The sequence below is a fragment of the Polypterus senegalus genome, chromosome 2 (assembly GCF_016835505.1).
Source record: "Polypterus senegalus isolate Bchr_013 chromosome 2, ASM1683550v1, whole genome shotgun sequence".
Lineage (NCBI taxonomy): Eukaryota > Metazoa > Chordata > Cladistia > Polypteriformes > Polypteridae > Polypterus > Polypterus senegalus.
Genome location: NC_053155.1, coordinates 318,778,710 through 318,804,287, shown reverse-complemented (window position 1 = coordinate 318,804,287; position 25,578 = coordinate 318,778,710). Strand labels below are relative to the sequence as shown.

General features: G+C 45.8%; 1 protein-coding gene across 2 annotated transcripts in view; it reads left to right on the top strand.

Annotated features, from left to right (window-relative positions):
• LOC120524085 (interleukin-18 receptor accessory protein-like) overlaps positions 1–25,578 on the top strand; it is a 64,888-nt gene that overhangs the window by 15,886 nt on the left and 23,424 nt on the right. Inside the window, exons 1-4 of one of the 2 annotated variants that reach the window (XM_039745941.1) lie at positions 1,886–2,087; positions 10,928–11,073; positions 18,782–18,959; positions 22,025–22,093. In XM_039745941.1, coding sequence (XP_039601875.1) covers positions 2,006–2,087; positions 10,928–11,073; positions 18,782–18,959; positions 22,025–22,093 — 475 coding nt within the window. In that variant the 5' untranslated portion in view covers positions 1,886–2,005. Of the gene's footprint in view, positions 1–1,885; positions 2,088–10,927; positions 11,074–18,781; positions 18,960–22,024; positions 22,094–25,578 lie in introns of those variants that run through there. The other variant, XM_039745942.1, reaches the window with a different exon arrangement.

The window sequence follows — 25,578 nt, the reverse complement described above, 5'->3', positions numbered from 1 at the left end:
TTTAGTCATTAGATGTGAGCCAGTACTTACAGAATGCAAATCATGGTGTCCCGTGGAGAAGGGAATGTTGTTTTATGGGACGTCAAGTGTGTTGCGGTTTCTTTGTCGATTTTACCGCCTGGCACACGATGCCTCACAGTGGATACCAAGGGGTGCCATTTTGGTAATGAAGGGGTGTGTGCCCCAATCGCTGAAAGGGACCCCCACCTCTCGGTTCTCGAAGTCTACTAATACTGAATGTACGCTGTGGACACTAAGAGATTTCATTTTGGTTTCATGTGCTCAAGATACTGAGTTGGATCCTGCCAACCATCTGCCTGTGGCACCATATGGGCATCAACCAGAACAGATTCTGACAGCAATACTGCAACCATTCATACTATCAATCAGTCATAAAACAGTTTAACACTTTGAAACCATCAGTGACAGTCGAAGCCCATTTAGAACCTTATGCCTTATGCCCCTCGTTGCCCACAGTAGGTATTATTAAGCTTAAATAACCTGTGGGTGGTGATAGGGGTTTTTCTCCTTTGTGTCCAGAGCGCACCAAGTCTCTTTGTGCATATAAGGGGTACTGTAAGGAGCGATCCTAAATTGTCTCTAGTGTGTGCCCTGTGGTGGGCTGGCGCCCTGCCCGGGGTTTGTTTCCTGCCTTGCACCCTGTGTTAGCTGGGATTGGCTCCAGCAGACCCCTGTGACCCTGTAGCAGGTTGGATAATGGATGGATGGGTTTATGGAGCGAACACCCCTTGGTGTACTGAGTGTGCGCATTTTTACTTTTATAAATGGCAACCAGCGGGTAGGGGCACCCACTCAGTACCATCAGAGTTTGATGATTGGGGGAGAAAAGCCCCCCCCCCTTAAGTTTACTTTCATTTATAGTGCCCACTCATTATGTGAGAAACACAAATGATGCCCCTTTGTGTACATATCATGGATGTTAATGTCATCCTTCTATAATCCAGAAGGGGGTTACCCTCATTGTCCAAAGCGCTAGTCCTCCATTATTGTCATAAATGACGGCCGCCAATGTCGTCTGATGCAATGCCTGGCTCAATTAAATGAAACAATTAATTGATATTGCCATCTAAAGCAATGCTTAAATACGAAATTGCGTGTGTTTATCAATTTAAAAATCTTTTTTTACGATTTATTATATTACATTTTTTTACTGTATAAATATACAGCTAACGCAATGTATTTTTACCGAAATAATGTGTGAGTATATGCGTGTGCCTTGGTGGACCTTAAGATCCGACACACTGGGGATGGTGGGGGTCGGTGGGGCGGGATGTCTTCATCATGTAATTCAAATATCTAAATTATGCATATACAAGAACTGAGCACACTCTCCGTAATTCAACATATTATATATTCTGGAGCTCCAGATAAGACTGGAGGGTTGCGCCGACGGGGGCTCCCCCGGTAACCGCGAGCCTGTGAATAAAGAGTGATATGCCAGTAAAACATCTAACGAAATGCGGCATTTGAACAAAAATAAATTACGATAAAAACACCGCATGTGTTTCGATAAGTTCACGCCGCAGCTGCATCCCCGGCATTGCGAAAAAAAATTGGAAAAGCACAGATTTCTGCGGAATGGCAGGCGGCTTTATAAGAGTTTCACTTCTTATTTATTTGGTGCCAGAGCTAGGAGGCAGTTACACAAACGCATTGTGTCACCTCTGAAAGTTCTTTGCAGATTTTTCCACCTGGTACGCGATGCGCTGAGTCACCGGGCTGCCTAAGACTCGCACTGACGTTGCAGAAGATCTTGCGGTGAAGGGCTGAGCGTAGAGGAAGCGACCGGCCAGCCCACATGGCTTCGTGCGCACATCCTCTGCCTGAGCTGTCGTGCTCTCTGAGAGCCGCTTGTCGTCCCGGCGGCACTTCTAAAACTAAAGCTCATCATTAAGGTGTTTGAAAGGTTCTCCTGACATGAAGGGATAACGAGGATAACGGCTCGGGCAACGCGGCCAAACACGGGCCCCCACCCCGAGGGAAGATGCCTTCATCCCGCTGGCTGGTCGTGCTGATGTGCTGCTGCCGCTTCTTGGTGACGAGGAGCTGCTTCCAGAGAAACACAGGTAACTTCAGGAAAGAACTTGAGATGTGATCAGACCTCGGGGTCAGCTGAAGAAGATTAACACGGCCATTAATGGATGGGGGGCGGTCGTGATGGCGTTTGCACCCGTTAGACTGTCGCTAAGTGGGACAGTCTGATGGTCGACCGTGTAATCCACTAGCCTGCTATTTCCTAGGGGCATTCCTGCCTTTCCACCCCTTGATGGTGCCAACATAGGATCTGACATCTCCTAAGTCTGTTCTGGAGAAATGTGGGTGTAAAGAAATGGAAGAAGTCTGTGTGAGTGTGTGTGTGTGTCTGTGTGTGCGCTGCTACAGAAAAACTAAATGAAGGGATGAATCAACAGACCACTAGATGAAAGGAAAGATGACCGGAAAGTGAAGGAATGGATGGGCGATGCAGTACTCAATCAGTAGATGTTAGGGTGGATGGATTGACCAAATGATGACTTGATGGATGGCTGAGTGGATGGACTGACCAGAAGAAAAGCATGTGGGTGGACAGACGGATGGGCAGATGGATGGATGGAACAGTTTGGGTGAGTTTGTCCTGCACCTGACTGACTTCAAGTCCAGTTTCAGTTCCAACCTTTTGTTCAATGATGACTGGACAACTTTTAAGTGCCTTTGATATTGTGATGGCAAAGGTGGCATCAGGGACTGGATGGATAAAACAAAAATAAGTGAAGAGAGGAATTGATGGAAAGATGTTTGGTTTAGCGACTGAATGAATAGATGGATGAATCAATTAATCATTCAATGGACGAATCAATCAATCAGCAGATCAAAGGAAAGATGAATGGAGCATTCTGTCAGAAAATGGGGCGTTAGGGTTAATGGATGAACCAAATAATAAATTGGTGGATGTCAGGCTGAACAGAGTGAACGTAAAGATGGATAAACTAAATGATCAGAAAAAAAAGGGAAAGGATGAAAGGATCATTTGATCGGAAAATTGATCCATAGATATTGGACGAAATAATCTATAGGTAGATGTTAGGGTGGCTGGAGATACCAAATGATGAACTGATGGATGGCTGACTGGATGGATTGACCAGAAAAATATGGAGATGGAACAGTTTGCGTAAGGGTGTCCTGCAATGGATGGACTCCATTCATAAGCGCCTTGAGTGTGGGAAAGGCGCTATATAAGTAAAAGATATTTTACTATTATTATTATTATTATTATTATTATTATTATTATTATTATTATTATTATTATTATTATTATTATTATTATTATTATTATTATTATTATGATGTACACTGAGTGGATTGATCAGTAAAACATGTATAGATGTATCAATTGATCAGTAAAGAACAGAAAAGATGAATGGCCCATCCAGAAAATAGAGAAATGTACAAGTGGATGGATGGCTTGATAAACGGTCAGATTGGTCAGTTGATCAGTGGATGACTGGAAAGACGAGCCAATCATTTGGTTAGAAAATTGAGGACTGGACGTGTGCTTGGAGTAATCAATCAGTAAGCATTAGGCTGTATGGATGGACCAAACAATGAACTGATGGATGTCTAAGTGGATGGACTGACCAGAAGAAAAGCGCGTAGGAGAATAGATGAATGAAACAGTTTGGGTGAGTTTGCCCTGCAATGTATGGACTCCATTCATAAGCACCTTGAGTGTGGGAAAGGCAATATATAAGTAAAAGATTATTATTATTATTATGATTATTATTATGGTACACTGACTGGATTGATCAGTTAAACATGTACTGTATAACTATATCAATTTATCATTAAAGAACAGGAAAGATGAATGGCCCATCCAGAAAATAGAGAAATGTACAGGTGGATGGATGGCTTGATAAACGGTCAGACTGGTCAGTTGATCTGTGGATGACTGGAGAAATTGAGGACTGGACGTGTGCTTGGAGTAATCAATCAGTAAGTATTAGGGTGGATGGATGTCTAAGTGGATGAACTGACCAGAAGAAAAGCACGTAGGAGAATAGATGAATGAAACACTGGATGGATGGACCAAACAATGGACTGATGGATGGATGGATTGATTAGAAAAAGCTTGTAGATGGATGAATGGAAAAGTCTGTGTGAGTCTGCCTTGCAACTGGGTGAGAAGTCTGTGGTGTTGTGCAGGTCTTGAAGTAAGTAATCAGGTCCTGAGTGCGGGCACCGGTGGGCGCAGGGTGGCGGCACTCTGGGGTTGATTGTGGTGCTTGGCTGATCACGCACTCACATGCAAATGCGAGCGGATCTGTCTTCTGCCACATTCATACCTGGGAGTGAGCGGAGGGTCACATCTGCACCCCATCAGGCCTGCAGGGCAGAGAGGGGGACGAGGAATAACAGAGAGATATGATAGGGAGAGAAAAAGAAGAGAGTCTGAGGTTCAAATGGGGAAAATGGTTAAGGAGACAGCAGGATTGGGAGCCACAGGGGTGCAGAAGAAAAGCGTCTGGAAGCTGGGACGAGAGCCCCCAGAAAGAGAGTAGGACCAGCGCTTGAGGGGGCTGAAGAGAAACTGGCATTTTTTGGAACAGCTGGAGTGACCCGACGCTTGTTCCTGCATAGGGCCGAGGAGAGGCAGCGGGAGACAGCGAGACATGAAGCTCGGTGTGTCCCACTGCTGAGAGCCGAGGGTGACAGACAGCAGTGACCTGAGCCTGTGAAAGAAGGTTGGCTGTGCCTGTCGGCAGGACGTCTCCTCTGGCTGCAGGATCCCATTTGGAATAAGCAGAGGAGATGTCAGTTTCAGGAAGGATGAACCAGGGACCGAGTTTTTGGTTTTTTTGTTAGAACCGTTTCCTGCCTTGGGATTTTAATCTCGTTTTTAAAGGATGTTTATTCATGGATTGCTTTAACCTTCACCGTCACATGCATTTTTTTATGGATGTATTTATTGGATTATTTATTTATTCATTTACGCAAAGAGAATTGCGCTGCACTGTGTTTGCTTTGAGACATTTTACTGTTAACTCTTTCATGGCGGATGTCGACTTTTGTCGAAATTCAGGGGTAGACGACGGTAATCAGCTGTAAACTGTAACAAAACTCACCGTTATGTCTTACTTCGACTCTTTTTAAAGTTAGCTTCATTGATTTGACCGAAATTTCCTGCGTGTGTGCATGAGTAGTGAAGAGCAAACAACAACCCCGCAAATGGCATCGACATCTGGCGAAAAACCAAAGCAAATGCGCAAAGCAAAATACTCCGTGGACGGCATTTTGTGTGTCATATCGCTGAGTCAGACTCTGAGTTGTCGGACTTTGATGTAACTGATCTGGAGATGGAAAACGAAAGTGAGGGGCCAGCGTCAGCTGATTGTGGTGCTGAACGTGTCCGTGTAGCGTAGCTAATGCACCTACGCCACAATGTGTCACCATAGGTGTAATGTCATCAAAATTCAAACTTGAAGCTATTCAATTATTAGAAGACATAAGGGTACAGAAATTGAGATAGAAGACTGATTGGCGGCCTAATGCTACCAAAATCCATGGAATAATCAGAAGGCATAGAGTCATCGAAGATCGAGACAGAAGGCTGTTACAGAAGCCAAAATGAGAGTGGCAGTGAACCTTAAAGAAAGAAGGCAGGTGGATCCAGAATCTCGGACGCCTCACTGAATGTTAAATGGAGTTCTAAAGCCACGTATCTGTGCCTCCTGGGAGGCAGCCCTTAGCAACAGAACAGCACATCCTAACAACCCAAGCACTATACGGCCAAGTGGCACACTTAGAAATGTTAAATTATATTAACTTGCAGTTAAATGATTACCGAAAAAATACCCACCTAGTAATATTCCTTGACCCATGAAGTCCCCAAGAACTCACAATAAAAGCAGCAGAAAAAAAAATGAACAAGTAGATGAATGAAGGGATTGATCAATCAGTAATGGAAAATGACAACATCTTTGCATCCTATGAACAATTACATTCCAAATGTAACTTTCCAGCCACACATTTCTTTCACTATCTTCAAATTAGGAACTTTGTTAAACAGAACCTGCTCGATTTTCCTCATCTTGCACCCGGTGGCGTAGCCTGGGTTTGGAGGACTTGACATCTGTCCCCGGGCACAGCATCCAGGGGGCGCCAAATTGATGTTACGTAATTTTAGAATGAAATGTTTTCCATTCTTAAAAAATACACTGAGAAGTAAATAAAAGACATTCGCATCCTCAGTCCGTCGCTCCATCAGTATGAGGAGATCTGTTTCCTGTTTTTTGTCTCTTTCTAAATTTCAAAGCACGTATTAGTTCTACATACCCAACAGACGATAATTGATCCCCTCCACTACTCTAACATGCTGGACTCCCACCCAGAAACATTTCTGACGTTGTTACACAGGTCGCGCGACTGACGTGAGGCATTAGTGTATCATTGTCTGTCTAAGTTGTTGCAAACGCCATTTCTGTGTGCCAAGTGATTTGTGTTTATGTGTTTGATAGAAAATTGATTGGCTGTGGTGACGGATTCTAGTAGATGGCTGCAAACGTCTGTCACAGGGGTGCCCATCGAGATCGACCGGTAGATCACAAAGGTAGTGCAGGTAGATCGCGTTACATTCAAAAAAGATGTTTTTAAACATTAGTCTATCATATATCCTCCCTGTGGCATTTGCCACTTGATTGACATACAGGGCGGCCAGTCTGAGATCTTCTAACACACTGGTCATCCCACACGTACGATCAAACACGTGAGCTACTGCAAAACTCCGGCTATCTAAGTGATCGAGTTAGCCTTCCAATTTATATCGACTGAAGAAGGGATTTAAAAAAAAATTGTTTGTGGAGGGTATGGGCTGAATGTGGAACTGGACGAGGATTTGTTTCTCTCACGATGTCACAATCGAAGTGCGTTTGTCTGATCTGTCAATCTATCATTGCCATTCCAAAAAAGGAAAATGTGAAAAGGCTATTTCGAACTGCTCATAAAAACTACGAAACCGACTTCCTTCCAAAAAGCGATCTGAGAAAGAGAAAGGAGAGGGAACTAAAATCGCATTTAATTGGACAGCCGTCATTTTTCACTCAGGTGAATTCAAAAGCCCCTTGACTGCGTTATTCGGCTCTACTTATTTATGTGAGTCAGCCTTCACCGACATGACGATTATTAATTTCCAAATACTGTAGTGACCATAAATGTATTGAATTGTTATTGTGCCATAAAGGTTATTCAGTTATACAAAGTACGACAACATATATTTGATGTATAAAGTATACTAAGTATGTGTGTGTGTGTGTGTGTGTGTGTGTGTATACATCTGTCAAGTGTTGTAAGCACACAACCGGTTTCATCGATAACTTCACATCCAGCTTTTGAGAGTTTAAACATTCATAAACATCAAAGTGTCCACTACTGAAATCGTCACCTGTCAATCTAAGATGTTTAAAATGTATTGGGGGTTATCAAAAGGTGTAAAATATTTGGCCATTTCAGTACACTTGAAAGCGACAACCGAACAATTCAGCGGCAGCCATCAACTCACATGCAGATCCACAGGTGAAGGTCTTAAGCATTTGACTCTTCTAGTGCTCCTGTGTAGTCTATTTATCTCCTGTACCGTCATCAGTCCACACCTTGAACCTGTCCAGTCATTCAATACATAAGACACAATGGATATCAAGAGTGAGCCTGATATGGCCGTGCAATATGTAACAAAGAGAATGGAAAAGGCAGGCGGCATCTCTGGGCATGGAAACCACTCGGTAAGTGACAGTTCTTTGATCGATGATGATCACCTCGATAGACATGTTAATGGGGGTACAGTTGGAACGATAAAGGAAATGGGTACCTGAACAATGTAAAGTAAGTCTAAAATACCTACACAATAACTATAATCACAATAAACGAACAATAAAACAGCGGAGAAGCCGTAAATTAAATAAAAAGGTTGCAGTTATCAGCAGGGAGACGTGAATCCCGTGGTGAAGCAAGGAAGGGAATGAAGAGACCGGAGCAACGGACGGCCTTATATAGGCAGGCAGCCAACAACGTGGGAGGCGTTGGGATGGGGGACCCAACACCACCTCACACGGTGACCGAGCTGCAGGCTATGGACGTATATATGTACGTAAGTAGGATTCAGTTAGCGTTGGGAACCCGTGTACCAAATTTCTTGAAGATGGGCCCATAAGTAACAAAGACTGCTGAAAAGTTCAATATGGCGGCCGACAGTGGCATCATACCACCGAAATAAGTACTGTACATCGGTTTCGTTAGCGAGGAAGCCGCCTACCAAACTTCGAGAAGATGGGGCCATAAATAAGAAAGTTCAACATGGCGGACATTGTCGACTGTTATGACCGTTGCGTGTAGAATTTCGAAATGAAACCTGCTTAACTTTTGTAAGTAAGCTGTAAGGAATGAGCTGCCAAATTTCAGCCTTCTACCTACATAGGAAGTTGGAGAATTAGTGATGTTGGAAAATTCAATATGGCGGCCGACAGTGGCGTCATACCATCGAAATAAGTAAGTAAATCGGTTTTGGTTAGAACAGGGAAGCCGCCTACCAAATTTCGTGAAGATGGGGCCATAAATAAGAAAGTTCAACATGGCGGACGTTGTTGACCATTATGACCGTTATGTGTAGAATTTCGAAATGAAACCTGCTTAACTTTTGTAAGTAAGCTGTAAGGAATGAGCTGCCAAATTTCAGCCTTCTACCTACACGGGAAGTTGGAGAATTAGTGATGAGTCAGTCAGTCAGTCGGTCAGTCAGTCAGTCAGTCAGTCAGTGAGGGCTTTGACTTTTATTATTATAGATAATTATTTTGCTTTATAATTTGCTATATACTTTCTTTAAAATCATTTTTAAATGTGGAAAACTAATTTTTTCTTACAAAATCTAATGACAGATTTAGATTTTAAAGAACACGAGGCGGCGTTCTCATTTTCATAGACTTATATGACATTTTTTTCTTAAACTACTATTATTTTAAATACATTTCTTTCCCTTCCCCATTACATTCTGGCAAACAGGACGGGACATGAAATCTTCAGTTGTCCCCGGGCGCTTTAAACCCAAGCTATGCCTCTGCTTGCACCCTCGTCCATGCTGGAAAAGGGCTTAGACAGCATCTCTGCAATATATAAAATTATTTTGCAGTCCCTCCCTTTCAAAGATCCAAGAGGACACTGGGAAAAAGGTCTCCTAATCAATATATCAGAAAAGGAGTGGAAAGTAGCAATGCAGAGACTTCACTCGAGCTCCATATGCGCAAAGCATACAATTATTTAATTATACATCGAGCACATCTGTCTCGCTTAAAATCGTCCAAAATGTTTCCATGGCGAGATCCTACCTGTGAACGCTGCAGTCGAGCTCCAGCCTCACTGGGTCACATGTTCTGGGCCTGCACCAAATTAACATCATTCTGGACCATACTTTTTAATTACCTTTCAGACAGCCTTGGGGTCCCAATCCCTCCTAACCCATTAACAGCTGTGTTTGGGGTTCTTCCAGAGGGGCTTAAAGAGGAGAAGGACAAACAAACTGTGATTGGCTTCACGACACTACTGGCACGCAGACTTATTCTGATAAACTGGTAGAATCCAAGCTCTCCTCTTTTAAGTCAGTGCGAAAAATACTCAGTTAGAGGATCTGTACAGATTTTCTTTCAAAACATGGCAGGATCTAGTCAATAATATTTAGAATAAATAAGCAATTCTCTCCGCATTTCTTTTTCTTCTCCATTTCACACAAACATTAGTTAGTTTTTCTTTACACAAAGAACGATAGACACTTGGAATAAGCGACCAAGTAGTGTGGTAGACAGTAAGACGTTAGGGACTTTCAAAACTCGACTTGATGTTTACTTGGAGGAAACCAGTGGACAGGACTGGCGAGCTTTGTTGGGCTGAATGGCCTGTTCTCGTCCAGAGTGTTCTAATGTAAAGAATGATGTATTCATCTCTATTGTCCTATTAAACTCATCAATTTAGGTAGGTTTAAAAACCTTAAGTTTTACCCCGTTGGCCATTCTCTCTCTCTCTCGACTTGTTTTCAATCCTACTTTTTTTTGTAAAAATTGATTGATTGATTTGTATGAGGGCGGCACGGTGGCGCAGTGGTAGCGCTGCTGCCTCGCAGTTAGGAGACCCGTTTGGGTTCGCTTCCCGGGTCCTCCCTGCGTGGAGTTTGCATGTTCTCCCCGTGTCTGCGGGTTTCTTCCGGCGCCCGTTTCCTCCCACGATCCAAAGACATGCAGGTTAGGTGGATTGGCGATTCTAAATTGGCCCTGGTGTGTGCTTGGTGTGTTTGTGTGTGTCCTGCGGTGGGTTGGCACCCTGCCCAGGATTGGTTCTTGCCTTGTGCCCTGTGTTGGCTGGGATTGGCTCCGGCAGACCCCCTTGACCCTGTATTCGGATTCAGCGGGTTAGAAAATGGATGGATGGATGGATGATTACAATAAAATTAATAAAATTAAAAAAGAAAATGACAGGATCAGCAAACGATTGAGTCATTCAGTAAGTGGAAGGATGGATGGAGTTAGTAGATGAATGGGTGTTTCGGTTAATCAGTAAAAGGATGGGTGGAACCCTTGATCAGTTGGTGAATGGATGGATGGATCAATTAATCAGTAGATGAATGGATGAAAAATGAAAGGATTAATCATAATTGTGCTGATCCACTGTGGGGGTCTCCTGTTCACGGTTGGCGCCTGCCTTTTGTCCTACGAAGTTTTCCTTGACCTGGTAGTGAAAAAAAAAATGAGGTGCAGAAAATAGACGAGTGGATGGAGACACAGATGAGTGGGTGGATGAGAGACGGATCAACACATGGGTGGATGAATGGATGGTTATGTGTTTCTTTTAATATTCTTGACCAAATAAAGTGGATCTTTGTCTTCTGTCTACACAGGCATTGAAGATGTAAAAAACAGAACACGCTGTGATGACCAGGAGCTTCTTACTAAGTACGTAGTGGTCAGCATGGCAGTGGAGTTAACGTGTCCTGGTCGACAGTGTTATGATGTGTCAAGAAGTTCCCCTGTGAAATGGTATAAGGTGAGCCTTACATTCTTATCAATTTTTTGACCATCAACGTAATTTATTATAAAATATGTTGGGGGGCTATCGATGTTTTGTGGTACAGAAGGGCCTGGCATTATTGGCATCACAGATTTGTAATGAAGTTTGCCTGCTTCATGATAAGAGCTCAAAAAGCCCAAATCACCACCCAAAGGAAAGGAGGTCCCATTTTGGCTGATGTGGCTAGGGTGGTCATTGTGTGTTCATCCCCCAGATGGCTGCACCCAAGTACACCATCACATTAAATGGAAGCTTTAGCTCAACTGACGCCACTCACATTCACACAAATGAAAGGAGCCAAACCAGCAGAGGAGTGCCACGATGGCACCAGGCCTGCGTGACTCTCATTACACAGCAACAGGTGTGAATAAGGGGGCAACTTTATTTCATCACATTTAGTACATAATGTCAGGTGCTACAACGTTTCAGTGCAGAATTGCATAAGCATTGGCGCTGCTCCTCCATGTGCTCACATAGTCAGTTTATTACAGGAGAAATGTAGCTGTGGAACGGGGATGACAGACTAAGTCGACTGGATGTGCCAGGCGTGAATGCAGCAGCGTGGGGCGTATCACGAAAACCGCTACTCAGCACAGCAATGACGGTGGTCTCAGGACAGATTTGTTTTTAGTTTCATGATAGCCCCATTCTGTTGCAAATTCACCGCATTTAAATTTCAAATCTGCCTGCATAAGGTTAAGATTACGATTCCTGGGATCTGAAGTCTGAAGTCTCTGGGAATGTCCAATTTGGGCCTTAAGGTTAATATACTTTCAGGGCTGCATTCCCATTATCTGTTTTCATCGATGCAAAGATTTTAATGCAAACAAAATAACAATATAGTTAAATAAATAAAGTTCTATCTATCTATCTATCTATCTATCTATCTATCTATCTGTATTATATAGTGCCGTTCATCTATCTATCTATCTATCTATTATATAGTGCCTTTCATCTATCTATCTATCTATCTATCTATCTATCTATCTATCTATCTATCTATCTATCTATCTATCTATCTATCGATTATATAGTGCCTTTCATCTATCTATCTATTATATAGTGCCTTTCATCTATCTATCTATCTATCTATCTATCTATCTATCTATTGTAATAACTGGAGACCAGAGGCGTGGAAAGGTTTGGGGCAGCCACCCGTTTAATGCGGTTTCCCGGCTGCAATAGAAATTGAGGCATTTTCAAAACAGTTGTTTACACAACAGAGTCCAAGACAGAACTGCCTGCCTAAGCAAAGGCAGTGAGCTTTATAGCTCAGAGGGCGGAAATGATGTCGTCCTCTGGGCCGGAACTGGAAGTGACATCACCCTTGGGGCCGGAACCGGAAGTGACCTCATTCTTGGGGCCGGAACCGGAGGTGGTGTGTCCTTCCTGGAAATGGCGGCTCCTGGTGGGATTTCCCGGGTAAGACCTGCAGAGAACTCAGAAAGAGCGTCAGTGCACCCCGCCCCCCCCTGGGCAGATGTATAAACAGTATTGTCTAAGCCCTTCAGCTGCTTCCCATGCACACGCAGTGTGACAAGACTCCCCTCAGCCCAGACCCGCCGGGTCGGGCTACCTGCACCGAGAGGTCGTGGGCCCGGGAGAGGGCATCGGCGTGGCATGAAGGGACCCCTGTCGATGAACGAGCGTATATTTGTACTGCTGCAGGTCAAGAAACCACCTCGTGACCCGCGGATTCGACTCCCTGTGAAGGGCCATCCACTTTAAAGGCGCATGATCCGTCACCAGAGTGAACACGCGACCCAAGAGGTAGTACCGCAGCTGAGTCACCGCCCATTTGATCGCCAGAGCCTCTTTCTCCACCGCCGCGTACCTGGTCTCCCGGTCCAACAGTTTCCGCTCAGGTACATAACGGGTGTTCAACACCGCCGACGCTTTGGCTCAACACGGCTCCCAAGCCTGTGTCCAAGCGTCCGCCTGGAGGACAAAAGGGAGAGAGAAGTTAGGGAGATTAAGATAGGTGCTGAAGTCAGAGCCCTTTTAAGTCACTGAATGCAGCCCCGCTTTATCAGACCATACCACCGTATTAGGAGCTCTTTTCTTTGTCAAGTCGGTCAAGGCGCCGCTCTCGGAGAAACGAGGCACAAACCGGCGGTAGTACCCGCCAAACCGAGAAAGGATTGGACTTGCCGCTTGGTTTTGGACGGGCCAGGCCATTATGGCTTGCAACTTGGAACACTGTGGCCTCACAGTACCCCGCCCACTAGGTAGCCCAAATATTTGGCTTCTCAACCAAGTAACATTTCTTGGGGTTGATGCGAGCCCGCCTCTCCCAATGTCCGTAATACTGCTGTGACCTGCTGTATGTGCTCCTTCCAGGTGCTGGAATAGATGACAACGCCATCCAGATAGGCAGCACAGAACGAGTTATGGGGCCGGAGCACTTTGTCCACCAGACGCTGAAAAGTCGCAGGCCCGTGTAACCCAATGGAAGGACACGATACTGCCAGTGTCCGCTAGGAGTGCTAAACGCGTTTTTTCTTCTTCGGACTTAAAGGAACCTGCCAGTACCCCTTTGTCATGTCAAGTGTAGTCAAGAATTTGGCTGGTCCCAGTCTCGAGGAGGTCGCCCACGCGAGGCATGGGATAAGCATCAAATCGGGAAACTTGGTTGAGCCGACGGAAGTCATTGCAAAACCTCCAACTGCCGTCAGGCTTAGCAATCAAGACGATGGGGCTGGACCAGGGACTACTACTTTCCTCGATCACTCCTAGTGCCAGCATTCGCTTGATTTCCAGTTCCACTTCTACTTTCTTTGCCTCCGGGAGTCTGTAGGGTCGCCACGGACGATCACCCCGGTCAGTCAATATGTCGCGCAATCAGAGAGGTCCGACCTGGCTGTTCACTTACCACCTCTGGGACCGAGCGGATAGCTGCTTCGAGCTCCTGTCTCTGTCTGGGAGATAGCTGTTCGAAATTAAGGGCACTTACTTCGCAAGAGAGAGCAGGGCTGTCCGGAGGAGGGATCGGGATCCCTCTCCTTCCACGGTTTCAGCAGGTTTACATGATATATTCGCCAGCTGGTCGGCGATTGGGCTGTTTCACCAAATAGTCGACCAATCCCTTCCTCTCCTTAATTTCAGAGGGGCCTAGCCAATGTGCGAGCAGTTTAGAGTGTGAAGTAGGAACCAATACCATGACGCAATCCCCCGGTTGGAACTCCCGGAGAGTCGTGCCACGGTCATACAGGCGGCCTGTGCTGATTGTGCCTCCTCGATATGACTTTTAGTATAGGTCTTATTGCATCAAATCTATCGCGAATTGGGCGATATACTCCAAAATGTTAGTGGAGGGCTGTGCCTCCCCTTCCCAGCCCTCTTTTAAAATATCTAATAAGCCCCGGGGCTGTCTTCCGTATAGTAATTCAAAGGGAGAGAACCCCGTAGAGGCTTGAGGGACTTCCCGGTAGGCAAAGAGGACAAGGGGGAGGAGTTGGTCCCAATTCCTCCCATCCTTGCTGACTACCTTACGTAGCATTTGCTTGAGAGTTTGGTTGAATCTCTCCACTAGCCCATCGGTTTGAGGATGATACACCGAGGTTTTTAAATGCTTTATTTTCAGTAACTTGGCAGTCTCCTTGAACGTTTCCGAGGTGAAAGGCGTTCCTTGGTCCGTCAGGACTTCTAGGAATGCCCACCCGTGAAAAGACTCCTACTAGTTCCGTGCAATATTTTTAGTGGTAGCCGAGCAATGGAACGGCTTCAGGGAATCGGGTTGCATAATCCACGAGGACGAGTATATATTTATATCCTCGGCTGAGGGCTCCAGGGGTCCTACTATATCCACCCCAATCCTGTCAAAGGGAACGTCAATAAGGGGAAGGGGAATCAGAGGAGCACGGTCCTTCCTAGGAATTTGCCGCAGTTGACACTCCGGGCAGGAAATGCAAAAGCGGCGAACCTCCTCATTAATCCCCGGCCAAAAAAAACGGAGCTTAATGCGCTCTAATGTTTTATCGGAGCCGAGATGGCCTCCAAGAAGGTGAGAGTGGGCTAACTCGCAAACCTGCCGCCGGTAGGTCCGCGGACTAGCAACAACTTCCGGACCTTCCCTCATGTTCAGCAACCCGATACAATAATTCATTATCCATGACAAAGTGAGGTCCCTGTGGCATGGGCAAATGCGCGCTGGCCGCTAACGAGAACCACTGCATTCTTTATGTGCTTCAGAGAGTCGCCATTCCACTGTTCTCTTGAAAGAAGCCGGAGTCGCTCTAAACTGAAAGTGCAACTCAGAGAGCGGGTCCGTCTGACCTCAAGGGCGGAGAATCCTCCCTCGCTGCCGGGGCGCTAGTGGATGACGTAGTAGCCCGCGACGGTCCGGGAGTATCTTCGTCACTCTCTTGGCCTACCGCCCCACTCCCTGTCGGCTGATTACACGGTGTGGAAGCAGCTTGAGATGAGTCTTTATCATCTATAACGAGGCCAAAAGCTTTTCGGGGAATGCTTTCTAAACTACGCGTTACTGTCAGACCAGTCCGCCCGAGGATTACGGAAACGGAGGATCCGGTGTACCGCACGTAAGCCGCGAAGGGTTCCTCCGAGACATACGTAACATCGGGCGGTATTGTACGAGCGGATATCTCCGTGTATACATTTTAGACTGGTCTTTTTTTTAATCCATTGTTGCGGTAGAACAAAACGGCGAGCAACGACAGACACGCTACTGCCGGAATCAAACAGCGCTGTTACCATATGTCCATTAATAATAAGCTCTCCCGTATGTTTATCCGCCAGGGATTGCTAAGGGCACACAAACAACCCCGCCATTGTCCCCTACGGTCCGCCTTGTTCCCGACAGGTCGCAAGCCAGACGGCCCGCGACTCTGGATTGCGTGGAAGGGACTGCTTTGTAGGACATAACTCCGGGTAGTCCACAGAGCGGCTGGTCTGCCCTCCCGGTTTCACAGCCGGCCTCTGGGGTTGCAAGAGCTGTAGCAGCTCGTCCAGGAATGGAATTCTCCCAGGCCGGCTGGGCAAATTCCTGGGGTATTCGCTGTAGCAGCAAAAACAGGCCACTTGCTGCACTATTTGCAAGGGGTCAAATCAAATGGCGTAGCCACTCACCCACCTGTTGCCAGAGAGCCATAGCCTGCTCTGACAGCCCTTTGTTGGGTTAAACTCCCAGTCTATTATATTCTTTACCTGCCGGCCTGGGGACAGCCCATCGCTAACAGGGACCTTGGTCCCGATGGGCGGCTCGGCTTTCCTACCCAGAAGAGCATACTGAGCCACTCGTGTGTTTTCCCCAGAAGCCAGCCCCCGCCTGTGGGTCCCCTCTACCTTCTCCACGAGATGGGTTGGTAGCCCCGGGTTATGCTCGTGGAGCAGAGCCTGCACCGCGTCCTTCCTGACCCTCCGGCGCACTCCCTGCCCGAAACTCGCCCCGTACTCACCCACCTGGTTCCTTGAAGGTCCGTGTCCCGGTTCTTCGGGACACCATCCTGCCGACTACGCCACTGTAATAACTGGAGACCAGAGGCGTGGAAAGGTTTGGGGCAGCCACCCGTTTAATGCGGTTTCCCGGCTGCAATAGAAATTGAGGCATTTTCAAAACAGTTGTTTACACAACAGAGTCCAAGACAGAACTGCCTGCCTAAGCAAAGGCAGTGAGCTTTATAGCTCAGAGGGCGGAAATGATGTCGTCCTCTGGGCCGGAACTGGAAGTGACATCACCCTTGGGGCCGGAACCGGAAGTGACCTCATTCTTGGGGCCGGAACCGGAGGTGGTGTGTCCTTCCTGGAAATGGCGGCTCCTGGTGGGATTTCCCGGTGAAGACCTGCAGAGAACTCAGAAAGAGCGTCAGCGCATCCCTCCTGGGCAGATGTATAAACAGTATTGTCTAAGCCCTTCAGCTGCTTCCCATGCACACGTGTGTGACACTAACTATCTATCTATCTATCTATCTATCTATCTATCTAACTATTATATAGTGCCTTTCATCTATCTATCTATTATATAGTGCCTTTCATCTATCTATCTATCTATCTATCTATCTATCTATCTATCTATCTATCTATCTATCTATCTATCTATCTATCTAACTATTATATAGTGCCTTTCATCTATCTATCTATTATATAGTGCCTTTCATCTATCTATCTATCTATCTATCTATCTATCTATCTATCTATCTATCTATCTATCTATCTATCTATCTATCTATCTATCTATCTATCTATCATATAGTGCCTTTCATCTATCTATCTATCTATCTATCTATCTATCTATCTATCTATCTATCTATCTATCTATCTATCAGCTTCTGGGCTCATCAGAGGTAATCATCACCACTCACTCCAGGTCATGAGGGGGCGCTGTCACTGACATTATTGTCTTTTATTCCACCCAACTGACTTTGCGCCGTCCAAACCAGCCACTCCAGACCAAGAAGCTCCCAGAAGGGGTCATCTCATCTCTGGAAGAGCAGACCACCAGGCAGAGCTCCAACGTATCTATCTTATTTCTTATTGGCTCGGTTGTCCTGTCCCTGTCATCCACCCCCAAAGTGATTTTTGGTGAATGGCTGACTTTACCACTCCAGCCCTGCTGCTGCTGACATTGAGGTTCAGTGGTTTGTCCAGTTATTTGAAAGTAAACTTAAGGGGGGCTCTTTTCTCCCCCAATCATCAAACTCTGATGGTACCGAGTGGGCACTGTTATCTGCTGGTTGCCATTTATAAAAGTAAAAATGCACACACTCAGTACACCAAGGGGTGTACACCCATCCATCCATTATCCAACCCGCTATATCCTAACTACAGGGTCATGGGGGTCTGCTGGAGCCAATCCCAGCCAAAACAGGGTGCAAGGCAGGAAACAAACCCCGGGACAGGGTGCCAGCCCACTGCAGGGCACACCCACACACCAAGCACACACTAGAGACAATTTAGGATTGCCAATCCACCTAACCTGCATGTCTTTGGACTGTGGGAGGAAACCCATGCAGACACGGGGAGAACATGCAAACTCCACGCAGGGAGGACCCGGGAAACGAACCCGGGTCTCCTAACTGTGAGGCAGCAGCGCTACCCACTGCGCCACCATGCTGCCCATGCTTTCATTTGAATTTTTGTAATGTGAATTTCCCCTTGGGATTAATAAAGTATCTATCTATCTATCTATCTATTATATAGTGCCTTTCACATCTATCTATCTATCTATCTATCTATCTATCTATCTATCTATCTATCTATCTATTTTATAGTGCCTTTCACATCTATCTATCTATCTATCTATCTATCTATCTATCTATCTATCTATCTATCTATCTATCTATCTATCATATAATCCACCCATCATCCAATGTGCTATATCCTAACTACAGGGTCACAGGGGTCTGCTGGAGCCAATCTCAGCCAACACAGGGCACAAGGCAGGAAACAAATCTCCAGGCAGGGTGCCAGCCCACTGCAGGGCACACCCACACACCAAGCACACACTAGAGACAATTTAGAACTGCCAATCCACCTAACCTGCATGTCTTTGGACTGTGGGAGGAAACCCATGCAGACACGGGGAGAACATGCAAACTCCACGCAGGGAGGACCCGGGAAGCAAACCCTTACTGCAAGGTGGCAGCGCTACCACTGCGCCACTGTGCTGCCCTATTTCCATTGTTTTTACATTAAACTTCATTTTTCTTTTTCTCTTTGTTTTTAGGATGGCAAACAGATTTTAATGAATGAAGTAAAAAGAGAATCGCTGAAAATTAAAAATGGCGACCTGCACTTGAATATCGTCTACCTCACAGACGCTGGCCTTTACACCTGCGAGTTTCACTACACCCACAACGGGACCCTGATGAAGATGAGGAGGTCGCTGTCACTGCAGGTTTCAGGTGGGAGTCGATCTATTTGTGTTATGCACTTTTTGCATTGAAGTATTAAATAAGGAAATGTTGAAATGTTGTTATCTCAGTAAAAATACACTCAGGTAGAACACAAAATAACACAAAACAATAAACTGCGGCTCCTCTTGACCCTCCTGAGCAGGTACTTCAGTATGGGGGGCAGTAACTGCTACTCACTCCCCAGGCCACACAAGTAGTCCTCTTCTTTGACCCTTTGGCTTCTTCTCCTCTTCCTCCTTCCACTCAGATGAACTCCTGCCTCTGCTCCTCACCCAACTTGAAGCTCACCTGGTTTGTGACCAGACAGACCAAAGGATCCATAAGCAATACCTCCATTTTGGTCAGGGATGCCCTAGGAGAGGGTTTCTTAAACTACAGATCATGCGTTGCCACCAGGGGTCACGAGTCACTGCTGTATTTAATGTGAGGGGGTCACGTAGGGTTGCGGTGGGTTGACTAACCAATAGACATTGCTCTGATGATCTTGCACAATCTTACCGACCCCATTCTGAAGAATGGTGGTGACCCTCCAATGGTGGACCACCCCACCTGTAAATCTTTAAAAATGGGGGACCTCTCCCATTTTGAAGATCATAAAGAAAATGGGTCTCGAGGACACTCTGAAGGGCAAAATTGGGTCACAACAACAATTATTTTAAGAAATCTGCTCCAGGGAGTTCTTGAGCTCCCCTCGTGGCCCCAGGTGTCCCTGCAGGTGTCCCTGCAGGTGTGGCTTCCAAGAATTACTTGAGGGGCCAGTCCAGCCTCACCTTAGGTTGCCACCTGAATATTTGGAGTATTCGAGTTGAGGTTTTTGTGGCCTGGTGCTCTTCCAGGTTCCAATCACCTTTAGTCGCCTTTGAGAACCTTCTAGATGCCCAGCCACAAGTTATGGGAGTACTAGATCCCTTAAATCCTGTAGGTTTTGTGAAGAGTATTGTTCTTTCATATTCGGTGCCTTCTCATGGTTTTGTATGCTTGGAGTTTTCTTCCCCACAGATTGTGAATTTGGCCTTAGTTTTATAACCAAGAATTGCCATTAAAAAGTTGAATTATTTTACCATTTATTCCACAATTCCATTTTATTTGATTGCTAGTGGAACACATGGACCTCCAGTCCTAAAAGTCGAAATGTATCCACCACGTCATGACGATTGTCAATCGAGGCTGCGGTTGATGCCAAAGATAAGGAACTGTGGGCATCCTTCATATTTTCTTCTTTCCATTCCTGTCGAAGTTCTAATGTCTTTTATTAGTTCTGGAGGGTCAGAAACAGAGGACAACGATAACAAGTTGGGGTGCCAAGATGGCCACCCTTGAACAAGTGGATGTAGCAAAGGTAACAACAAAAAAAATACACAATTATTGCAGAGGCTCAAGTTCAAAACAGAACTGGCAAAGATGGCAGAGCACCGGAAGTGACGTCAGAGGTTTTCTATCTGTCATTCATCTGGTCTGCAGCGGAAGAAAGAGAGAAAGGTGCTAAGACACAGTGCCAACCCCTGGTGTGGCAGTAGAATCACAGTCACTAGCAAGCTGAATATTGCCATTTTAGTAACACGTTTTGTTTTCACTGCAAAAAAATCCCACCTCACCGTGAGGACACTGCCGATCAAACTTTCACAATTAGTGGTTGTGACGCCCGGGTTGCCCACAGGTGGCACACTCCCTCGAACCCAATAGTGAGGACGAGCCAATGCAGTGAGGACTCGGACCAGCCAAGGAGGCTGTAGAAAGCGCTCACTGCTTTTATTAAAGCAAACAGGGTCCAAAGGGTGGCGAAAAGAGGATTAGCATACGGAAAAGGCGGTGGGTCATTGGAGATCGGCATTTACTACAGACCGGCGCTTAAAGGAGACTGGCGTCTGTTTGTCGCGACATCTCTTCAAACCTGGCGTTTATTGGAAACGGTGTCAATAAGAGACGGCCACTAATTGAAGATATACGGTATGTAGGTTTAAAAATAAGTCAGATTTAAAGTGTGACATAAAATCGTTGCACTTTTAGGCTTAGGATTTTATATACATAGAGTAGATTATCATTATTATTATCATTATCATTATTATTATCATTATTATTACTTTTATTATTAGTCGTTTATTAGTTGTGCATGTGTCTCGTCAGATCCGCATGTTCTGTGTTAGTTGATTATGCCAACGCAAAGGAACATCAGGTTTGTAGGCCCAGAAGATTAAAAATTGTACTCCCAAACAGAATTTGTCCAAAAAGTCGGATTATCAGGCTCCAAATCCTAAATGCTAGGAAAATTCATAGTCGAAATTAAACAAAAACCAGAGTTAAAATCAGGGTCATCTTAGCAGCATTATAGGCCCCTGGGCAGAGCCGTGCACTGGTGCCCCTACCTACACAACCACTCAGCAAGTCACAACATACATAGATTAGCTTGGGGCCCCTGTGCTCGTGGGGCCCCCCGGGCAACTTCCTAGGTGCCCATGCATTAAGGCGGCCCTGATTAAAATCTAGAATTCACTCTCACAAAGATATTTCAGAAATATCCAGAATCTCGGACAACCTGAAAGTTCCTGACCCACACACCGTTAACAATGTTGAAATGACACATCGCAACTTCTGATTGTCGTGTGGGTAGCAAGCAGGACATACGCCTACTAACACTGAGCCCTCGGACCCTCAAAATTGGAAAAGTAACCTTTAAAAACAAAATGTCAAATGCAAAAAAAAAAACCCAATGTGCAGAATGGAAAAGTGTCTCAATACCTTCTGACTCCACTGTATCCTCCACAGAAGATTTTTCTGATTCCTTCCCATAGTCCTAATTTGTGACTCTTATGTAAAGGCAGGTCCCCCTGGTTTAGTTAGCTACACCTGTCTGCATGTGTTTGAAAACTCAGCCACCGATGAATATGGAGACACACACGTAAGCTCAAAGCTCATCTCTCTGTCTTGGTTTGAAATGATGGCACTGAAGTCTTGAAGTTGTATAAAGTGCACACCGGCCTGAGAGTAAAAGTGCAAATAGTGAGAAACAATAGACGCCTGGTGGACTTCATCTCTTGTTATCTGTTTTTCCACAGGAAAGCAAACCAAAGTACCTCCATTGATTTCGATCCCGCCTGAAGGCAAAAGAGTTGAAGCAGAGCTCGGTAAGATGGCGTGTCTGTGTAGCAACATGAAACATAGAGATGTCTGGGCAAAGCTGGCAACACGTTCTGTGATTTTCAGTCAAATTTACCAAATGCAGTTTCTGGATCTTGGCACTTTGTGTAATTGTTGGATTTGGGAGACTTGCCAAGTCTGTTTACTTGGTTGGTGTTCTCCTCCACCCTTAAGATGAACATTCACACACATAGACACAGAGAGAACCTGAGCACAGAATTACACAAGTGACGCCCACCTGCCAGTCACTCATTACATTAAGTAAGTACACATAAGAGTGATGCCAGCTCTCTGTCACAGAGACTCACTGTCACCAGTTCTAAGAAGCACTAACACGACACACGATGGCTCAGTACCCTTTTGGTTATATGCCACTTACCAGCCAATGGGGTCTTACTTCTTCCGCACTTGTTCTCCTATTGAGGTGCCACCTCTCATCCCTGATAACTCTGTTGGCAAGAAAGCAGCCACTTTCCCACCCCAGGTGCCCTCTTATTTACTTCAGTTACTCGTTACAGATATGGACAAAGATGTTAGTACCCCTCTATGGAAAAAGAAGAACCCCCAATTGTCTCTGGAATCGCTTGAAACTGGAAAAAGTCAATGGAACCCATGAGTGTTTATTCTGAACTTAACAAGAATCAGACTTGGGTTTAGAGCTTTGATTCAACAGAATATTTCAAATAATCACGCAAATGGAAATGGCATCGACAACAATGATGGGGTCCTTCACCTCCTACTTGGTTGCCCACCCTTTAGAGTGTGCAGTCCCTGCGCACACGTGATTCCTGGAGCCCCCCCATGAGACATCGCCACCTGCCCACTTGTCATTTGGCCCACTTGCCCTGAGCAAACTGCTCCAGCTGGGTCAGGTGTGATGGGGGTCTTCTCCAAACTGCATGGTTCATTTTTTTCCATAAATGTTCCATAGGCTTCAAGTCAGAGCTCCTAGAAGGCCACTTCAGAAGAGTCCAATATTCAGTTCTTTTGCCATTCATGGGGGCTTTTTGCTGTGTGTTTTGGCTCCTCATTCTGTTGGAGGGCCCATGACCTGCCACTGACACACAGCACCCTGACAGTGGGCAGGACGTTTTACTCCAGAAAGTCTTGATGGCATTTAGATTTCATTGCTCCCTGCACAGACTCAAGACATCTCATGCCAGACACAGCAAAACATAACAGCAGCTCCTCCATGTTCACAGTAGTTCTGGTGGTCTTTTCTTTGAAAGCCTCATTTTTACTTCTGTGGACACACAGCTGATGTGACTTGCTGAAAAGCTCCAGTTGTGTCTCATCTGTCCAGAGGACCTTCACCCAGAAGCAGTGTGGCTTGTCAGTATGCATTTTAGCAAATTCCAGTCTGTTTTTTTTATGTGGAGTCCTCTTGGGTCTTCTTCCATTGAGCCAACTGTCACTCAAAAAGTGAAGGAAGGTGTGATCAGACCCTGATGGACCTTCACCTTGGAGTTCATCTTGTATCTCTTGAGAAGTTGTCTTTGGCTTTTTGTCTGCCATTCTCACACTCCTTCTTGCCATTCTGGGGTCGATTTTCTTCTTGCGTCCATGACCAGGCAGGTGGTCTACAGTCCCATGGACCTTCAACTTCATCATAATATTTGCAGCTGTCGTCATAGGAACATCAAGTTGCTTGGAGATGATGGTCTTCTAGCCTTTGGCTTTTACATGCTGGTCTATCATTTTCTTTCTGGTCACCTCATACTCCTCATACGCAGTCAAAACTGAAAATCTTACACTCCAGGACACACTTTCAAACTACCACAGGGGGAGACAAATTACACGACCCAATGGTTTTCAGATTTCCCAAAACCTGCTGTGTTTGGATGGCTAATCAACGTGCCACCTGGCCATCTCGATGTTTTGTGTTCTCCAGGGGTACTGAGTTGGGTTTCCATTTTTCGCCTTCTTCTTTGAACCTCCTCCCTTCTGTCGCGATACAACATTCACGAGACCTCGGACAGACAAGCGTGTAACTAGTTTGCGTGGTCCCAAACACCGTGTCCTTTGCATTTCATGTGTTTTTGCTCATTAAATGTCGGCTCTTGCAAACCCCTACGGCAACATTCAGCCTGACTGCCATCTGACAGCTTCTGATGGAGTCACTGCACACCTCAAATGAGTGGGAAGTTCTTCTTGTTGTTGTCAGACCAGTCCAGTTTGCTGTGTACTTGGACATCTACACCACTTACATGTTCTCCCCACCCCGGATGGTGACTAGTGGTCTCAGAGGCTTCTTAGCCTACCATAAGTCCATCACCAGCTCTTTAGCCTTGCTAATGTTGAGTTGTAGGGGCACCACATGACAAAAACCTCCATAGACCTCCTGTACTCTGACTCGTCTCCTTTATTATTGCAGCCTTTGATGGAGGAGTCATCCGAGAATTGCCGTAGATGACAAGCACTGGTGTTGTACTGGTTGTCCATTGTGAAGAGGGGTGAACAGGAAGGGGGACAGCACAGTTCCCTAAGGTGCTCCAATATTACACACCACCATTTCTGACACACACACACAGAGTCCCTCAGCCTCACAAACTGCTGTCTGTTGGTCAGATGGTCCATCATCCAGGAGATGGTGGGGTTACCAAGAGTCAAAGCATTGAGCTTTTTCCCCCAATAGATGTGGCAGAATGGAATTAAAGGTGCTGGAAAATCAAAGAACATGAGCCTGACTGCAGTGCCGGCTTTGTTCAGGTGGGAGTGGACTTGGTGGAGCATGGAGATGAGAGCTTACTTAAATGTGTCTGATAGGCAAACCACAGACGACACAGATGTTCTGAAACGAGGGGACAAAACTCTTTCAGGACCAGCCCCTCAAAGGTCTTCATGATGTATGCAGTAAGTGCAACTAATCTGAAGTCCTTAGAATCACAGGAGACCACACAGGATGCTTTCACTTCAATAAGCTCAGGGAAAGTGAGAACACGAGTGGATGGACCCCACAAAGCTGGCTGGCACATCGTTTTCAGCATCTTGTGGGACCTGACCCTGACTGTGGTGCCAGCTTTGTCCAAGTGAGAATGGACTCTGTGGAACATGAAGATCAGAGCATCTGCCACACTTAAATGTGTCTGACAGACAAACTGCAGACGTCCAGATGTTCTGAAACCAGGGGTCAAAACTGTTTCAGGCAAGTCCTTAGAATCACAGGAGTACCCGGAGACCACACAGGATGTTTTACACAGCTGGGAGAACCATCGGTAACCTCAGGGAAAGGGAGAACACGAGCGGAAGGACCCCACACAGCTGACAGGCCATTTGAGACATGAGCTTTACTGTGGTGTTGGTTTTGTCCAGGTGAGAGTGGACTCTTTGGACTATGGAGATCAGAGCATCCACCACACCTCCACATTTGTGATAGGCAAACTGCAGAGGGTCCAGATGTTCTGAAACCAGGGGTCAAAACTGTTTCAGGACCAGCATCTCAAAGGTCTATCATGATGTGTGGAGTAAGAGC